The 15,480-nt window shown below is 36.1% G+C and overlaps 1 protein-coding gene across 7 annotated transcripts in view; it reads left to right on the top strand.

Moving 5' to 3' along the window:
* LOC134541693 (calcium uptake protein 3, mitochondrial) overlaps positions 1 to 15,480 on the top strand; it is a 173,427-nt gene that overhangs the window by 49,320 nt on the left and 108,627 nt on the right. For all 7 annotated transcript variants that reach the window (XM_063385320.1, XM_063385317.1, XM_063385319.1 and 4 more), the window contains exon 3: positions 5,769 to 5,879. In XM_063385320.1, the coding sequence (XP_063241390.1) occupies positions 5,769 to 5,879 (111 nt within the window). The remainder of the gene's footprint in view (positions 1 to 5,768; positions 5,880 to 15,480) is intronic.

Raw genomic sequence — 15,480 nt, 5'->3', positions numbered from 1 at the left:
CCATTTTGGCTCAGTTATTTTGCTTTTCGCCCTTTTTAATTATATAAAGTTCCGCCATCTTGGAATTGAACGCCCCACTCCCAAATGTTGCACTTTTTGTTATGACTGCCATTTTGTCCGAAACGATGGAAAAGGCATGATAAAATAAATTATTCCGATCAAGCTTACGATGAACACTGGGACAATATTAATCTTAAAAAAATACTAATAACAGACATTACAGGAAGATGACGATAGCAGAAGATATTCATAATATGTTATAGGAAGAACCTAAATTATTGGTTGATCGCCTGAGACTGTTGGCGGAATCTGTTCGTAGATGAAACTACTCGCACATCAAAGAAGTGGCCTCCATACTTAAAGAACTGTAGGAAGATGGCTACATACAATAATCACTTGTTTAACTTGCATATTTATAATATTGAAAAATAAATCAATTATTTAGATTTCAAAATATAATATTTTATCTCTTGTAATCTGATTTCTTACTAAGTCTGAGTTCTCGTGATACTGCTTTCTTTTTTTAGTGTGTGCTTCCAAATGTGTTTCCTTTTTTACTGTGCTTCCTTTTCATTGATTGTGCTTCCAATTGTGCTTCCTTTTCGTTGATTGTGCTTCCGATTGTGCTTCCTTTTTTAATGAGGTTCCAAATGTACTTCCTTTTCATTGATTGTGGATCTTTGTCTGTATTTAGGACATAATTTGTCTTATGGTTCGGAGATGTCTGGTCTGTCTAATCGCCTGACCTTGGACATTGCCTTTTAAAGATTTTTTTCGAATATCATCGTAAAATACCTCTTGGTTTAAAGATTCTTGGTCTATACGCCTAACATTGAACAATACCGGGTTTGAATGTATTCTAAGTATCGAATAATTAGACTTCCATGGTAGGCACAGCGACAACATATTTGTTGGTCGGACGGGTATTTTGTATAAAGTCGTTTTTCGTAGAGTGAATGATTAATAAATTTCATGAAAGGTAATGGGAAACAGAATTTAAGTTTTGTTTTTTAGTGTTAGCAGGGGCGAATATTCTACGTAAGCATTGTAAGCAGTGCTTACAGTTTGAAAATGTCCTACATATGTGGTAATGCATTCTGAAGTGGCATCTATCAATGATAAACGCTTGAATAGCTAACACACAGTCTTTTATCATACCGCCGCATTGACGACTCGCTGTTTGTAATTGTTAGACAGTGGACACCCCTCCCTAATCGCACGGTATCACTACAAGCTGGCTGAAGCCGGCCGAGCTGCCTACTCGCCCTCTCCCCTCTGCGGCAGCGCGACACCCCTCTGTAAGCACTTCTCCTCTTGAATACAGGCAGCTGTGAGCTCTTATTGGCCAGACCGTCACCCCCTCCCACGAATGTGCGTGCCAGAGGGAGGGCGGAGGTCCGCTCAGCTGGGCATCCCGTTACCATCCACCTGTAAGTTGACAACCCAGCCGTGCACGCTGTAAGCAGATAGCTTCCTGCTTGCAGCCACTAAGAGCGCTGGGTCACCAAAGAAAAGGGGGGGAAACCCCTGTAATGGCTTATAATGGCTTATGCTTGCAGCCACTATCAGCCGACTGGAAATTCAGACACCGCTTATCGAAGCGGGGAAAGGGGAAACACTCCTCTACGACGATCTTAGCGCCATGATTGGCCTGTCAACAGCTTTCTTGTTTTAATCATGTAACGTACAGCGATTATCAATAATTGAAACGTGGTTAAAGTGCGAGATATTATAAACGCATCAGGAACAAGGTTTAGAAAATTTTTGATTTTATGTGGTGTTAAAAATGCATTGAAAGGGTAGCACAATTTATTTCAGCTATATCTTGAGAAACTACGTGACAGTTTCGATGATTTCTGGTGCAAAATTGAGGATAATTTGGTAGCTGGACAGAAGATAGTCAGCCCAAAAAAAGAAGGGATAGATAACATTTCGGATGACAAGAATACTTGTTACAGACGTTTATATTTTGAAATCATAGACACAATTAAAGAAAAAATAAGTCAAAGATTTGGTGATATTGGCAGTCTCTTCTTCATTGGTTTGCTCAATTTAATTGAGTTTTCTGTTTATTCACGATAATTTCCCGAAAAACTATTCCGGTCCTTAAAATTTTCTTATGGACAATTCTTCGATTTTGCCAGACTGAGAAGCTAACTTTCCGTGGTTTATTCTTCAAAAGAATTTCACAAGAACAGCGTGGCCGAGTTACATAAATATTTGTACTAGAATGATTTGCACGAAACTCTTCCCGAAGCATATAAACTTATTTGTTTGGTGTTGACGATTCCGACCACTAGTTCATCTGCAGAAAGATCCTTCTGTCCTGAAGAGAATAAAATATACAGGTATTTCCGTAACTCTCAAGGGCAATCGCGGGTCTCAGCATTGTCTTTGTTATCAATTGAAAAAAAAAAGGTATTGCAAGACCTAACAAAAAATAATACGTTTTACGATGATGTGATCAATATGTTTGCGAAGCAGGACCGTCGAAATAAGCTTATGTATAAGTAGTGACTGAACACTTGGGTTACGTTTGGAATTTTTAGAACTAAAAACATTAGTGCATAGCTTTCCTTTCATGACACAGAGAATTAAGTTCATGAGCGTCGTCCATCTTGGCGGAGCGAGTCACCACCAGTACCAGGCTCATCAAATCTGAGGGTGAGTTTACATCTACTAAGGCAGGGATACATCCATTCGTGATAAATTAGTAAATGAACATTATAAACATTTTACTAAAACAAAATTCTCTATTCCTTAGGCATGTTAGTTTTCTGAACTGTCTCCTAGTAGTAAGTTCGTAATGATTTAGTAATTTAAGTTAAAATGGTTTAATGCATTGCTTACACATGCAATCAACCCACGCCTTGCCACTGAGTGTTAGTTACTCTTGTCACTGGCCGAGAATCAAACCATGGTCAGAAATCTATCGAGTCAATCGTACATTAAATGACTTATGTTTTGTTGATTTTTAAAATGTTTTCCGAATTTCTAGGTTAAATATTATAGATTTCCCATATAGCGACCAATATGTCATCATCGGCTTACTGGATGCTGGTAGTAGAGGAATTGAAGCCTCTTTTAAGACTTTCCACTGTATTATATTATATAAGAGCTGGATATCGTGACAGGTGACTGTCTGCTAATAAATAATACTGCACTCTAGCGGGTAAAAATTAAACTAATATGAAGGAAGTGCCCATAGCAATCCAAAAAAATGTAGGATCAAGATGGCAGCCTCCAGCAGACGAAACAAGATGGCCGCTATGACGTCATACTGGCTGAAGTAATATAATCCTTGGAATTAATGGTGGGAGGTCTGTCTGCTAGTGGCTTCCGTGGAGAAAGCATCCATCGTCATTTGTAATCGAATGACCTCGCCGGGTTCGAAAAGGGGACTCCATAAAGAGTGTTTTCATTAAAAATTTATTATATAATGTTTTTTTTTTATAAATTTGTAATTATTTCTGGTTTTTATTGTTTAAAAATTACGGACTTTGAAGATGGAGGACGTAATGAAATGTGCAACAGTGACGTTATAATTTTCAAAATGGCGGAATCATGTTTTATATTTAAATTTTATTATATATTTTTTGTAAATTTAAGATTTTTACCGATTTTATCTCATAAAAATTGTGAATTTTAAATATGGCATCCATAACGAAAAGTGCAATAATAATGAGTGTGGCATTCGATTCCAAATTGCGTAAGGTTATAGAATTCAAAATGGTGCGATAACAAAATACAAGATGGTGAACATGACGTCAATATAAATTGCTGCTGTGTTCAAGGTCAGAGATCAAGGTCATTCAAATGGCTGCCGTGACAACACAATGAAAGATGGTGGTCGGTCATTGACACCACCACACACCACAACCAGAAACCAGTGCCAAAATTCCCATTTATTTACTACTGATGTAGCTTTGATTCTCAGGCACACTTTTTGTATTTTTTAATATGTTGGTATATAACTCCGTGAAACACTCTATAATCGTGTATGCAATTGGAGTCTATACAATTTCTACTTAAGCAGAAAATCTTTATGTAAGGTTTTACCACGAAAAGTGTCCATATTACAGACGATTTAAAAACATTAATAAGTCCTGTTTTATTTTTAGAAATTATTCTAATTATTCTTTTTTATTTCAACATTAAGTAGGCTATACTGCTATACTGTATTATTTTGTTTAGCTTTTATGTAAAACATTAAAATTACTGCTTGGGGGATTAGCCGTTAACTTCAATATTTGGCACGTAGTTAAATACATTTTATTTATTGTTGTGGGCGCATTGAAACATTGGCCTCACATCACTGTTGAGTTCGTGTTACATTGTTGGTTCGCTGTTATGCAAATACTTTTTAAAAGAACAAGAAATAAATTTATCTTATAATATATTTTTCTACCACTCCTAGAGAGATTCGCAGCTTGTCAGTTAAAATTGGTCATTACTAAAACCACTTCATTTTGTTTTCTGTCGGTGTCATGTCTTATTAGGAGAATAAATATTATATTGATAATTATCATAGTTCTAACAATTTTAAGTGACTTTATTTAATCGTTCGTACTAGAAATACATATTATCTACATATGGCAATGAAGATAATGTAATTGACTTTGATAAACACATGAACTGCGTGGCAACTAAGCTGCTCCAAAGTAAATATTTAAATGGTAGAGCTTACATAAAATCATTTCGGTGCTTTCAAATCACGAAATTTTAACGCCCTTACCTAGTTTAACACAAAAATTAAAGTTTGACGGTTATATACTGCATCATACCAAAAGTCATTAAACCATGGAGTCATAAGTCATAAGAGCATGTCATTAAGACACACATACAAATTTTAAATATATTATTTGACTTTTAAGTACAATTTAAAACTAAAATATATATTTTATATTAAATGCGAGACAAGAACTTTGTTTGTAATGCCTTAATATATGCATTATCCATAGAATACTCGAGATAAATCTAAGTCACACACCTATAAACATACATTTTAAGTCACGATAAATCTTTATAAAATCATGCCTGTCAAACGAGTAAAACTTGAGCCTTTTATCATTAACACGAGTTAAAAAAAAAAAAAAAAACATGTGATTTTATAAAACACCTGTGGCAGATTGATAAATCCTTGAAATTGTAGTTAAAAATATAACAAGTGTAAATTAACTCAAGGCGAGTTCAGGCAGGCAGTATGCGAGTATACTGTTTCTTAGCACCCGGTAATTTCCGTGAAGAAGCTCGGCGACGGAGCGACGAGTGCATGTTTACTACCTCCCTTCAGACTTCTGGTCGCCGGATACTTTCCCAAAGAAACTGCTCAAAAATACGCTGTTTATTTTCTTTAACTTTTCCTATTGTCTCGACCATTTAAATGACCGCCATTTTGCTTTAACTTCCCTTCACAACCCTCCAGCACCATACCAGAGTAGGGAGAGAGGTAAAAGGTTGTGAACAGACGAGGTCGTTGAAAAGACATAGAGCCTGCTTACCAGACAAGGTAATCTGTTGTGGCGAGTCCGAGACCATTGGAATGGGAGACTACTCCATTTTTAATTCGATGAAATAGTTAGTTGAGATATTTCTTCCCAAATTTGTTATTTCAGTTTAAAGGTATTTATTGTGATGAAATAGTGTTTTTTTTTTAGGCCAATCCAATACTATTCGCAGAATTGAAAACCAACGAGATTTTCAATTCTGTCTCATTTGTATTAGAAGATTATATTGAATGTGTATGAAGTGTGTAATGTTTGTTGCAGCCCGTCTCAAGAGAAAATCATTGACTGACAAGGATTTGGAAATTATCAAGGACAGCACCCAAGGCTTAAACAAAGGTTCTAGCCAGATGTTCAGGAACTTGCGGGACAAAGGTAGGCTCTATTTGACATTGAAATTACATCCAATGTATGTTTTTTTCCTGCAATGAAATTATAAAAGTTACAATTTACGCTCTTTGTCTTATCGCTGAGCATTATAGACATGGATTAAAATTGTTTTCCAGGGATGTACTGAATTCTTATCTTGACTTCCATAAATCTTTTCGTTTTAGAGTTAACATTATTGGATAGCTTCTTTAAAAAGACAGAGTTCATGTTGGTATTGCTGGATGGTGTTCTGGGCTTTTAAGTTAAAGGAAATAAGAGGTACTAATCATTGTTACTTAAATTATATATTATTTTTCATTCAGAAATTTGATTGTAATCCAAATTGAAGGCAAACTAGTGTAAAAAAATCCGTGCGAAAATTATAACATTTCCAATTTTATTTTCATTATTGAAATCTCATTTTGATAATAAATGTACTTATTGAAATCTCATTTTGATACAAATAAATGTGCTGATATAAATGCGAATGATAATAATACTTATGATATTTTAACATCTACCTATTTTACAAATATTTTTATGCATTTTTCTCAAGTATTAAAACCTAACTGAATCGGTCATTTGAGAAACCCCACATTTCCACTTTTGGCCGAAATGGAGTTATACAAAGGGTGTTGTAAAAAAATAGCAAGCTGTATCAGTTACTGTTAAAACCCCGCATGTCCACACACAAATAACATATAAACTGAATGCCTCAAGAATACATTGCATTGAGAAACCTCTCATGTACAGGACATATAAGGGGTTTCTCAAATGACTGTGTCCTACAGAGTGCAGCACATTGTAGGGCTGCAACCTTTAACACCAGTTGACACAATTTCATAGTAAATAACTCATCCGTGCTTTGTTGTTGTATGGTGCAAGTAAAATGCAGTCTTCAAGTACTGAAAGTGATTTGAATGATCAAAATAAGAGAAAGAAGGGCATTAAAAAAGAAAAGTACAAAAGTGAGAAGAATAAAAACTGTTAAAAATAAGCAGTATGTGAATTGGAAAACATTGGCTTAGCTATGTTCATAATGTTGGGGGGGGGGGGGGACAAATAATGATTTTGATGTCATGTAAACCCATTCCCCTCTTACTAAGACGGGGTGTCCGGGGGTCCTCCACCGGAAAATTTTGATTTTAAAAGTGCAAAATAGCGCTTTTTAAGCAGTTTTTGTATCTAACCATTGGATACATCGATGTTAATATTATTATTGTTTCCTTAAGATAAAATTTGATGATTGAAGAAATTACAAATAAAGTTGGGCAGAATAATATTATAAAATAAAAATATCACGGTCTAGAAAGTTGGGGGGGACAGTCCCCTCCACCCAAAAAGTTCAGGGGGACACGTCCCCCCTGTCCCCCCCGGTTCCTACGCCCCTGTTGGAAAGGAAATGTTGTGGAAGCCAAACCAAACCTCATGGAAACGAATGCAAGTAAGTAACATAACCATGTTTTATTAGCATATTTATGTTTATTACAAATTTGTAATAGAACTTGCTACATTTATAATGTTAGGAATAAGATGTGTGATAAATATTTGGCCAACTTCCCGTATCCAATCAATTTACGAAGTTACACTAGTTCTAAGGGAACTTAAAAACACTCCATAACGCAATACTATGAACGATGTGTAATGTTCAAATAGTAAGAGTGAAGAAGCGCATGTTCATTGTTGAGGCTAAAGAATGTGGCAGCATTTCACAATGTTACCATTAAACAACGTAAGCTACACAGTCTTTTGGTGACAGTACAGTATTTTTATATCGTTCGTCTTGACAGCCACGTTGGTTTGATATCCAATACAAAAAAGAATTATTCGTAGTTTTTAATATAACAAAAAGAGGCAAAGTTATAAAATAATATTATTTATGTTTTTTCATGAGATAAATATTAAATTTCTTGTAATGTGTAAAAAGGAAATAAATTGTTAAATACATACTAACATTATAAAATGCTATTGAAAATGTTATATTGTTTCAGGTGTAAGTGGAAATGCATTCCTTCAAGAGTGTGCGAAGATGATACATTACAGATCTGCACAAAGTTAATTGACTTTGATTCAAAAAATGAACAGGACCCTTATCTACACAGTCTTATCGAGTGCCAACCAATCAAGCGAAAACATCCACGCTGTCCTTCTGATGCCCCAAGTGGAAAACCAAAATCCCACACATTCAAATACACCCTGTCTACGTCAAGTGGAAGAGTTCACATGTGTAAAAGTTCTTTCCTCTCTATCCATGGTATTTCTAGTGATCGTGTTAGAAGAATTTGCAACCTGTTGTCTGAAGGTAAATCGCCAAAGTATGCAAGAGGTAAAAATACCCCTGGAAACATGAAGCCGTGACATGTAGTGAAGTGTATTGAAGAGCACATTGCTTCTTTCCTTATTAAAGAAGCGCATTACACAAGTAAGACATTTCGTTATCTCAGTGCTTCTCTTAATGTAAAACACAAGTGTCAATTATTGAAAGAAAAAACCCAGACATTTTTGTCACATACAAATTTTACTTGAAAGTTCTTCAAGAGAACTTCAGCCTTACGTTTGGAAGACCACAAGTTGTCAGTGTGAAGAATTTTCTGTGAAAATAAAAAAGGCCTGCAATTAATGATGTTGCTAAACGGGTCCATGTAGCTGAATTACTAGTACACAAAAGAAGAGCCAACAAAGTTTATAAAACTATTGAGAGAGTCAAATATTAGTGTTTGGAAGATAGTGAAGTGTCTGATATGTGTATGGACTTCATGATGAACATGCAATTGCCAGAAATTCCTGTGTAAGAGGCGTTTTATATGCGGCAACTCACCATGAACGTATTTGACATAACATGACATCAAAAAACAGCATGGGAAAATGTATGTGTACTATGAAGGAATAGCAAAGAAAGGGCCCAATGAGATATGCTCTTTTCTGCTAGATTACATGAACAATGAAACTAACCCAAATGTTTAACATTTGCATCTGTTTTCTGATGAGGATGGGGGCCAAAATAAGAACAACACTGTAGTGAGGTTTTTGTTGGCAGTTGTGGAGACTGAGAGGTTTCAGACAGTTCATCATTACTTTCCGGTCAGAGGGAACTCGTTTTTACCCTGTGACAGAGATTTCAGTGTCATTAAAAGGAAACTTAAAAGGAATGATCGAATATATACACCAAAAGAATATGTAGCACTCATTACACAGTCCACTTTCAATTCAGGGTAATTTACAGTGCAAATGGTTGAAACCAAAGACATAAAATATTTCAAACATTGGTGGCCTAAATTTTATAAAAGAAATGTGATATCAACAGAGTCTTGTGCAAGGAGTGTGCGACGAGATCAGAAACAGCATTTCAGTGTTTCAACGTTTATGGAATTTTCTATTCTACTGACCACATTGGAACAGTTCGAGCTTTACCATTTATTGATGGACTCGTTGATCATACATTCTTACTAAAGTCTTCTAGTGATAAATCTGACATGCCAACAGAATTAGCCTACAGAGAAGGTTGTGTGCCCATAAACAATAATAAAATGGAAGATATAAAGAAACTGCAGAGATTTATTTCTCCTGAAATAATAAATGACTTTTATGCAGAAGTCTTTCAGTGGCCAACAACTGACACTACAGATGTAGAGCGCATTACGTTAACATTTTATTTGTCTAGGTATTCTCATTACTATACTTGTTAATTTCAAGCAGTGAGGTGTCACTATCGAACTCCCAGCATAGTAACTAAACTGTTTAAGTTTTACGTTTGTTATACATTTTTTATGGCCAATGATAGAGACTTCTGAATGTATATTGATGGTTGCCTATGTTGTAAAAGTTCATTATGTGCAAGTATTATTAGTTTTTTTTACATGATAATGTTTTCTTTGCATTCAAAGGAACAAAATGTCCAATTTATTTGCCAGTATTTTTAGAAACCCCACATGTCCAGATAATTAATTATGCTATCACAGACACAATAGTTTATATTTCTGTCTCTTATTTTAGAACATAATACTATAACACTACTGTAACTAACAACAAAAACAAAACCTTTGTATCATTTATCTAATTTAACTACAAATGTTTTCTTTGAATATCTCAAAACTATCTTTTCTGAACATGTGGGGTTTCTCAAATGAGCGATTCAACTGATCCATACAGTTAGGTCTTAAAGCTATATTTTCAGGCCAGCAGCTTATTATATAGTTGAGGTTATATTTAAAAAGGCATTAAGAAAGTCATGTACGTGAATATATTTAGTCAGTGAAACTTAAAGATAGAAAAAACTCGTCTTAATATATGATTATTTAAGTTATTCATGACTGCTTATTATTTGTATTAGTATGTTTGTTAGACAAGTACTAAAACTAGCTTAACCCCTCCACTTTTCTATGTTCTGAGCTTCTCTTTTCAGCGTTTTGTAATTTGTTCCTTTTTTCACATTTGTTAGCATTTCATGTATTATTTTTACTATTCCTCTCTATTCTTTCTCTGAAAATATTTTTTAAGGCATGTCCAAGCCTCAGGCAATTCCTTTTCCTCAGTGTTTCCATTAAAATTCTCTCTTCTCCATCCCTTCTCCATATTTCTTCGGTTTTCACCTATCAATCCATTTCATGTTTTACATTTTTCTCCATATACACTTTGGTTTTTATATTCCATCTCTCTCATTACTATCGCGCAGCACGACAGTCCGCACGAAACACGTAGCGAACACTTTCGGAACAGCTCAGATATCGCTTGGTTATGTAGGAGTCCTTTAACTTGCCAAAAGCTGCACTTCCCAATGCTCTGGTCATATGCAGCGTCCTTGCCGTCACCCGGACCACTAACTGCCACTATCTGACCTACGTGTTGATATTATCATTCTTCGGCCCTTAAAATCTACGTTAGTATATTTCTGTATGTTTATGTGAACTTGTTGACTTCGGCAAAAGATTTCCCATTATACGAAGCAACTTCTCGTTCGTCTGAGTCGGTTGAGAAATTAATTAAATAAATAAAATTAGACCTATGTTCCTCTGATACAACTACCTTAATAATAACGGTAGAACTTGTTGAGGAACCGGTGAGACTCTTACTCCCTCTACATACTCCTTCTACCTACTCCGTCTTCCTACTCCGTCTACCTACTCCCTCTATTGATGGTGGGGGAGGGGGGGGACTCAAAGAAAAAATACTGACCTGATCAACTATAATTCTTATAATTTAATTTACGTATACGGTAGGTTGGAATATTTCACATATTCATTCAGATAATCTTACGAATAAATAAATATTTTAATAAATAAATAAAACATTGACTTGTAATTATGTTGAATTAACGTTGTGTGAATATTTACTTTTTTCAGCAACCAAGAGTTATTCTTCTAATCGTTTGTTTTTCTCTAGTAAATGATAAAAGAGAAAAGGAAACATTGTCAACAACTGTATGCTTGCTTGGTTTATTTTTTCTTAAAGTGATTTCACATTTTTGGGTTAGTGTTTGTCAGACCGTAATAAAAATCACTTTACTTAATAAAATATCAAGAATACCAACCTCTCATCCAATCATACCAGAAACCTGGCCAATCTATACTAATATTATAAAGCTGAAGAGTTTGTTTGAACGCGCTAATCTCAGGAACCACTGGTCCGATTTAGATTTAACATTCAGTACACGTACGAAGTGTGTGTTGACAATGCCGCAGGCGCTAGAAGTTTATTTACTATTGCCTATTAACATTGTTGCCACGCACTAGATGCCTTATCATTCTTAATTTATCCCATACAAGTAAAAAAGACCCGTGTGATATTAACAACGAAGCAATCAGTAACCTCATAAGAGTTCAATTAGTATTTAAATACTTTTTTATCACTTTAAATCGCAAACCTAAACTATTTTTTTCCTCTCTCTGTGTTTAATTTGTTTTTTTATTGTCCTTTTTTTCAAGTATATATATTTTACAGACTTGAAACTTCACAGTAATGTTCCTTATGACTTGATGTAGGCTTTTGGACATACGCCATTCAATGGCGTATGTCCAAATAGCCTACATCAAGTCATGCACTCCCATTGCACAAATCTTTCAAAGATAATGTTCCTTATGTTACGCAGGATGCCATTTTCCGAAAATTAGAGCCCATGGGTGGTTAAAACCAGGCAACAGTGGGTACTTTGTCTGCATGAGAATATGATTTTGTTCATGCCTTCTGCGTCTCCATGGCAACGGGCATCGCGCGGCAGTGGCGTACCCACAAGGAGGGGCATGTATAATGAGCGGCGCAAGAGTGATCTGCCTGTAGACTGCCGTAGCGAAGTTCGGGTACATCAGTTGTACGTTGCGTGCACGAGTTGGGAAACCATCGGTACTATTCATTTTCTCTCCGGTACATTATACAGCATTGTAATAAATTTTCACAGAATTTTTTTTATTTACCATTACTGTAAATGGGAGATGTGGCTTAATTTTTTTCCATTAGTATAGCAGTGCGAAGCCGGGTCGGGCAGCTAGTGCTCACATAAAAAAATACGTTAATCAAACACAGCCATTTCCACTCAACTAACGTGTTCGACTCTATCGACACACGTGCCTGAAGCTAGCCCAGGCGGCGTTCGGGCCAGCTCCGTGTCGTGGCACTACTGGGAACAACCTCCTACTTGCAGCGTCCTCGCAGCCAAACTGCACGGATGAGCGGTACCACGGCCGCTGCGCTAGGACCACCAATAAGCCGCCAAGTCGTCGTTGGGCTTGCACACCAAGCATTTAGCAGAATAAAATATAAGTGAACGAGTGTTGCCTTCCTAGTTTAATGTTCAAGTTGTCTTCCAGCTTACACTCTAGAGAGCCTTTCCTCCACTTCAAACAAGAAGAGATTGTCTACACGACACCATAACATTCATTATTAATATTTCAGTACATTGCAACTGAAGATAGATGTTGGAAATATACAACTTGTGATTTTTTTTTATTACTAACACAAATACATTTATAGAGTCTCTACCTATTACAGGAGAGCTAACACTGTGTGATTTATCACTATAAACATTGGATTACTAGTATTTAGAGTTCCTACATACGGCATATGGAAAATTAATTTTAACTATACTTATTAAATTTTTTGTCATTATTAATAATTTATATAGTATACAACACAAAAATGTCCAAACACTTTAAGACTGTTCTACATTCTATATAAAACTATGCCTATATGCACCCATGGTCATGTATAAGCATATAGGCTATACTATGCCTATATATTTATAATTACTTATATCCCTTTAGGCATATGTGAAACAAACAATATTTCTTATGCGTGCTTCTAATGCAAATTAGGGGAAATATTCTTATGTGCACTATGCCTCTCCATCCAAGATGGCATCAGATGGTTAGAGATTATTGGTGTGCTCTGTGCGCATAAAGGAATGAGTCATAGCAGACGTCAAGAAGATGGCGGCCACCAGCAGATGACATGCACATCCAAGATGGCCGGGGAAATAACGCATTGCTTGTGCACACTATGCATGTAAAGGAACGAGTCCCAGCAGACGACAACAAGATGGCGGCCACCAACAGATGACTTGTTTGAATACCCACATGCCATGTCAACAACACTGTCCCCTCCCCCCATTTCTTAAGGGGGGCTCTATTTACCAATGCTGATAATTACCGCTTCCCTCCGCAGTAGTAATTATCCTAATACTCCCCCCCCTTCCTCTACTATTGTACATGACTTGTTTGAAAGGCGTATCAATTATCGAAATATTACTCTTCTCTACTTACAGTATGGGCCAATGGACATGCCTGTCCAATCTACCTGATGTGCCTGGCCAAAGACTGAAGGTGTCTAGATAACAACTTCTGAATGTGCCTTGCCACTGAATAGATGTCCCTAGCAACTACAGACTGGAAGTAACTAACAACCACCTGGTCATTGTCTAGCCTACAAACTGTATGCGCCTGACTACTAAATAAATGCCTGAAACTGAATAGACATGCTAGGCCAGTGACTGGACACGCCTTGTCACCTACTGGACGTGCGTTCCTGGCTTCTGAATATACATGTCTGGCCACCGATTTAATGTACCTTACCACCAACTTGATATGTCCAGCCAACAACTGGTCGTGCCTGATCGCTGACTGGACATGTGGAGCCACAAACTGAATGTACCTGGCAACGGATTATGTGCCTGGCTACTGAATAGACATGATGCGTCTTGCCATCTACTGGACATGCGTTCCTGGCCACTGACTAGATGTTCCTGGCTACCGACTGGGCGTACCTTGGCACCAACTTGATGTTTAAGCCTGACCAACCGTCTGATGTGTCTATCCACAGACAACCAACTGGATGTGACTGGACACCGACTGGATGTGCTTGGCTATTGATTGGACATGCCTGGTTAATTGACTGTCATGTAGATATTCCCTGAAAACTCATTTCAAGGCATTCACGGGACTTGCTCCGCCTTCTAAGAAGATTGCAGAAATGGGGAAATACTAGTAATTTGCTTTTTTCTTGTATAAATTACATAATAATATTTTATTTGTAATTATGTTCTGTTTCTCGAACCTGTCACTTAAATTTTAAATTTAAATAAATATTTGTTATACTATTTTACATATTTTTTGCATTGATCAAGGATCAAACCAAGTACAGGAATCGATCTAATCAAGCAGTAAATTAAATATTTATTTATTTGAGGATTTTTATATTTTTTCCGAATTTCTAGCTAAAAAAATTACACGAGTTTCCACGATGACGACCAAGATGACTTAGGCAACTTACTGGCGGTTAGTGGATGAGGTATTTAAGCCACTTCTAGGATTATCACTGTTTATAAATAGTGTTTTTTTTTACCTATAATTACCTTTTTTATCAAGACAGTATCGAATTAGGAATTAGAATCGATCGAATCAATTGTATGCCGGTATATGGGGAATTTATACACATTTTAGAATTTATTTACCATATTTTATTAAATGAATATATTTTTACATGAAATTACAATTTTTTAATCAAGCAAGGATGGACCAAGTATAGGATCCATTTAATCAATAATGTTTCTATTAAACGAATTTTTTTGATGATTTTTGTAATTTTTCTAAATTTCTAGCTAAATAATTACATATTTTCAAAAATGTTGTATTCCAAGATGGTGCATGTGGCGTCTTTAAAAATGGTCGCCAATGTCGTGATCATAAACCACAAGCGGCGGGGACGCCCGAACAGGGTCGATTCCTCACTATTGGTAAGCTGAAATTTAGTAAGCCACCAAGCCATAGTCCCATAATAACTACATTGTCCCAGCAGTCTCTGTTTCTTACTACTAATAAAATTGCCCCTCTCTGAGGAAAATGGCCCTTTCACATTCTTTTGTGCATTCAAACTAAAATTTTCCCTCGAAACGGAATTTTTTCATAGCCATTTTGGGATATTTTATTCATTCTTCAGATAAAAAATGATATATTTTTTTCCTAAATATCCAATATGACGAACGATTATTGACTTGCACCGCGCGCCACTGCCTGTATCCTGTCCCTCTCTTGCCCATTCCCTTGTACTATCTGTTTTATCACATCGCTGGGTTCGCTGTGCGTATCTGTGTTGTCCACATCTATTTTTATCATCATTGAGT

This window comes from Bacillus rossius (genome assembly GCF_032445375.1).
Source record: "Bacillus rossius redtenbacheri isolate Brsri chromosome 4 unlocalized genomic scaffold, Brsri_v3 Brsri_v3_scf4_1, whole genome shotgun sequence".
In the NCBI taxonomy this organism is placed as follows: Eukaryota; Metazoa; Arthropoda; class Insecta; order Phasmatodea; family Bacillidae; genus Bacillus; species Bacillus rossius.
Note: the sequence above shows the minus strand (reverse complement) of the source record. Positions and strands in the feature narration are given on the sequence as shown.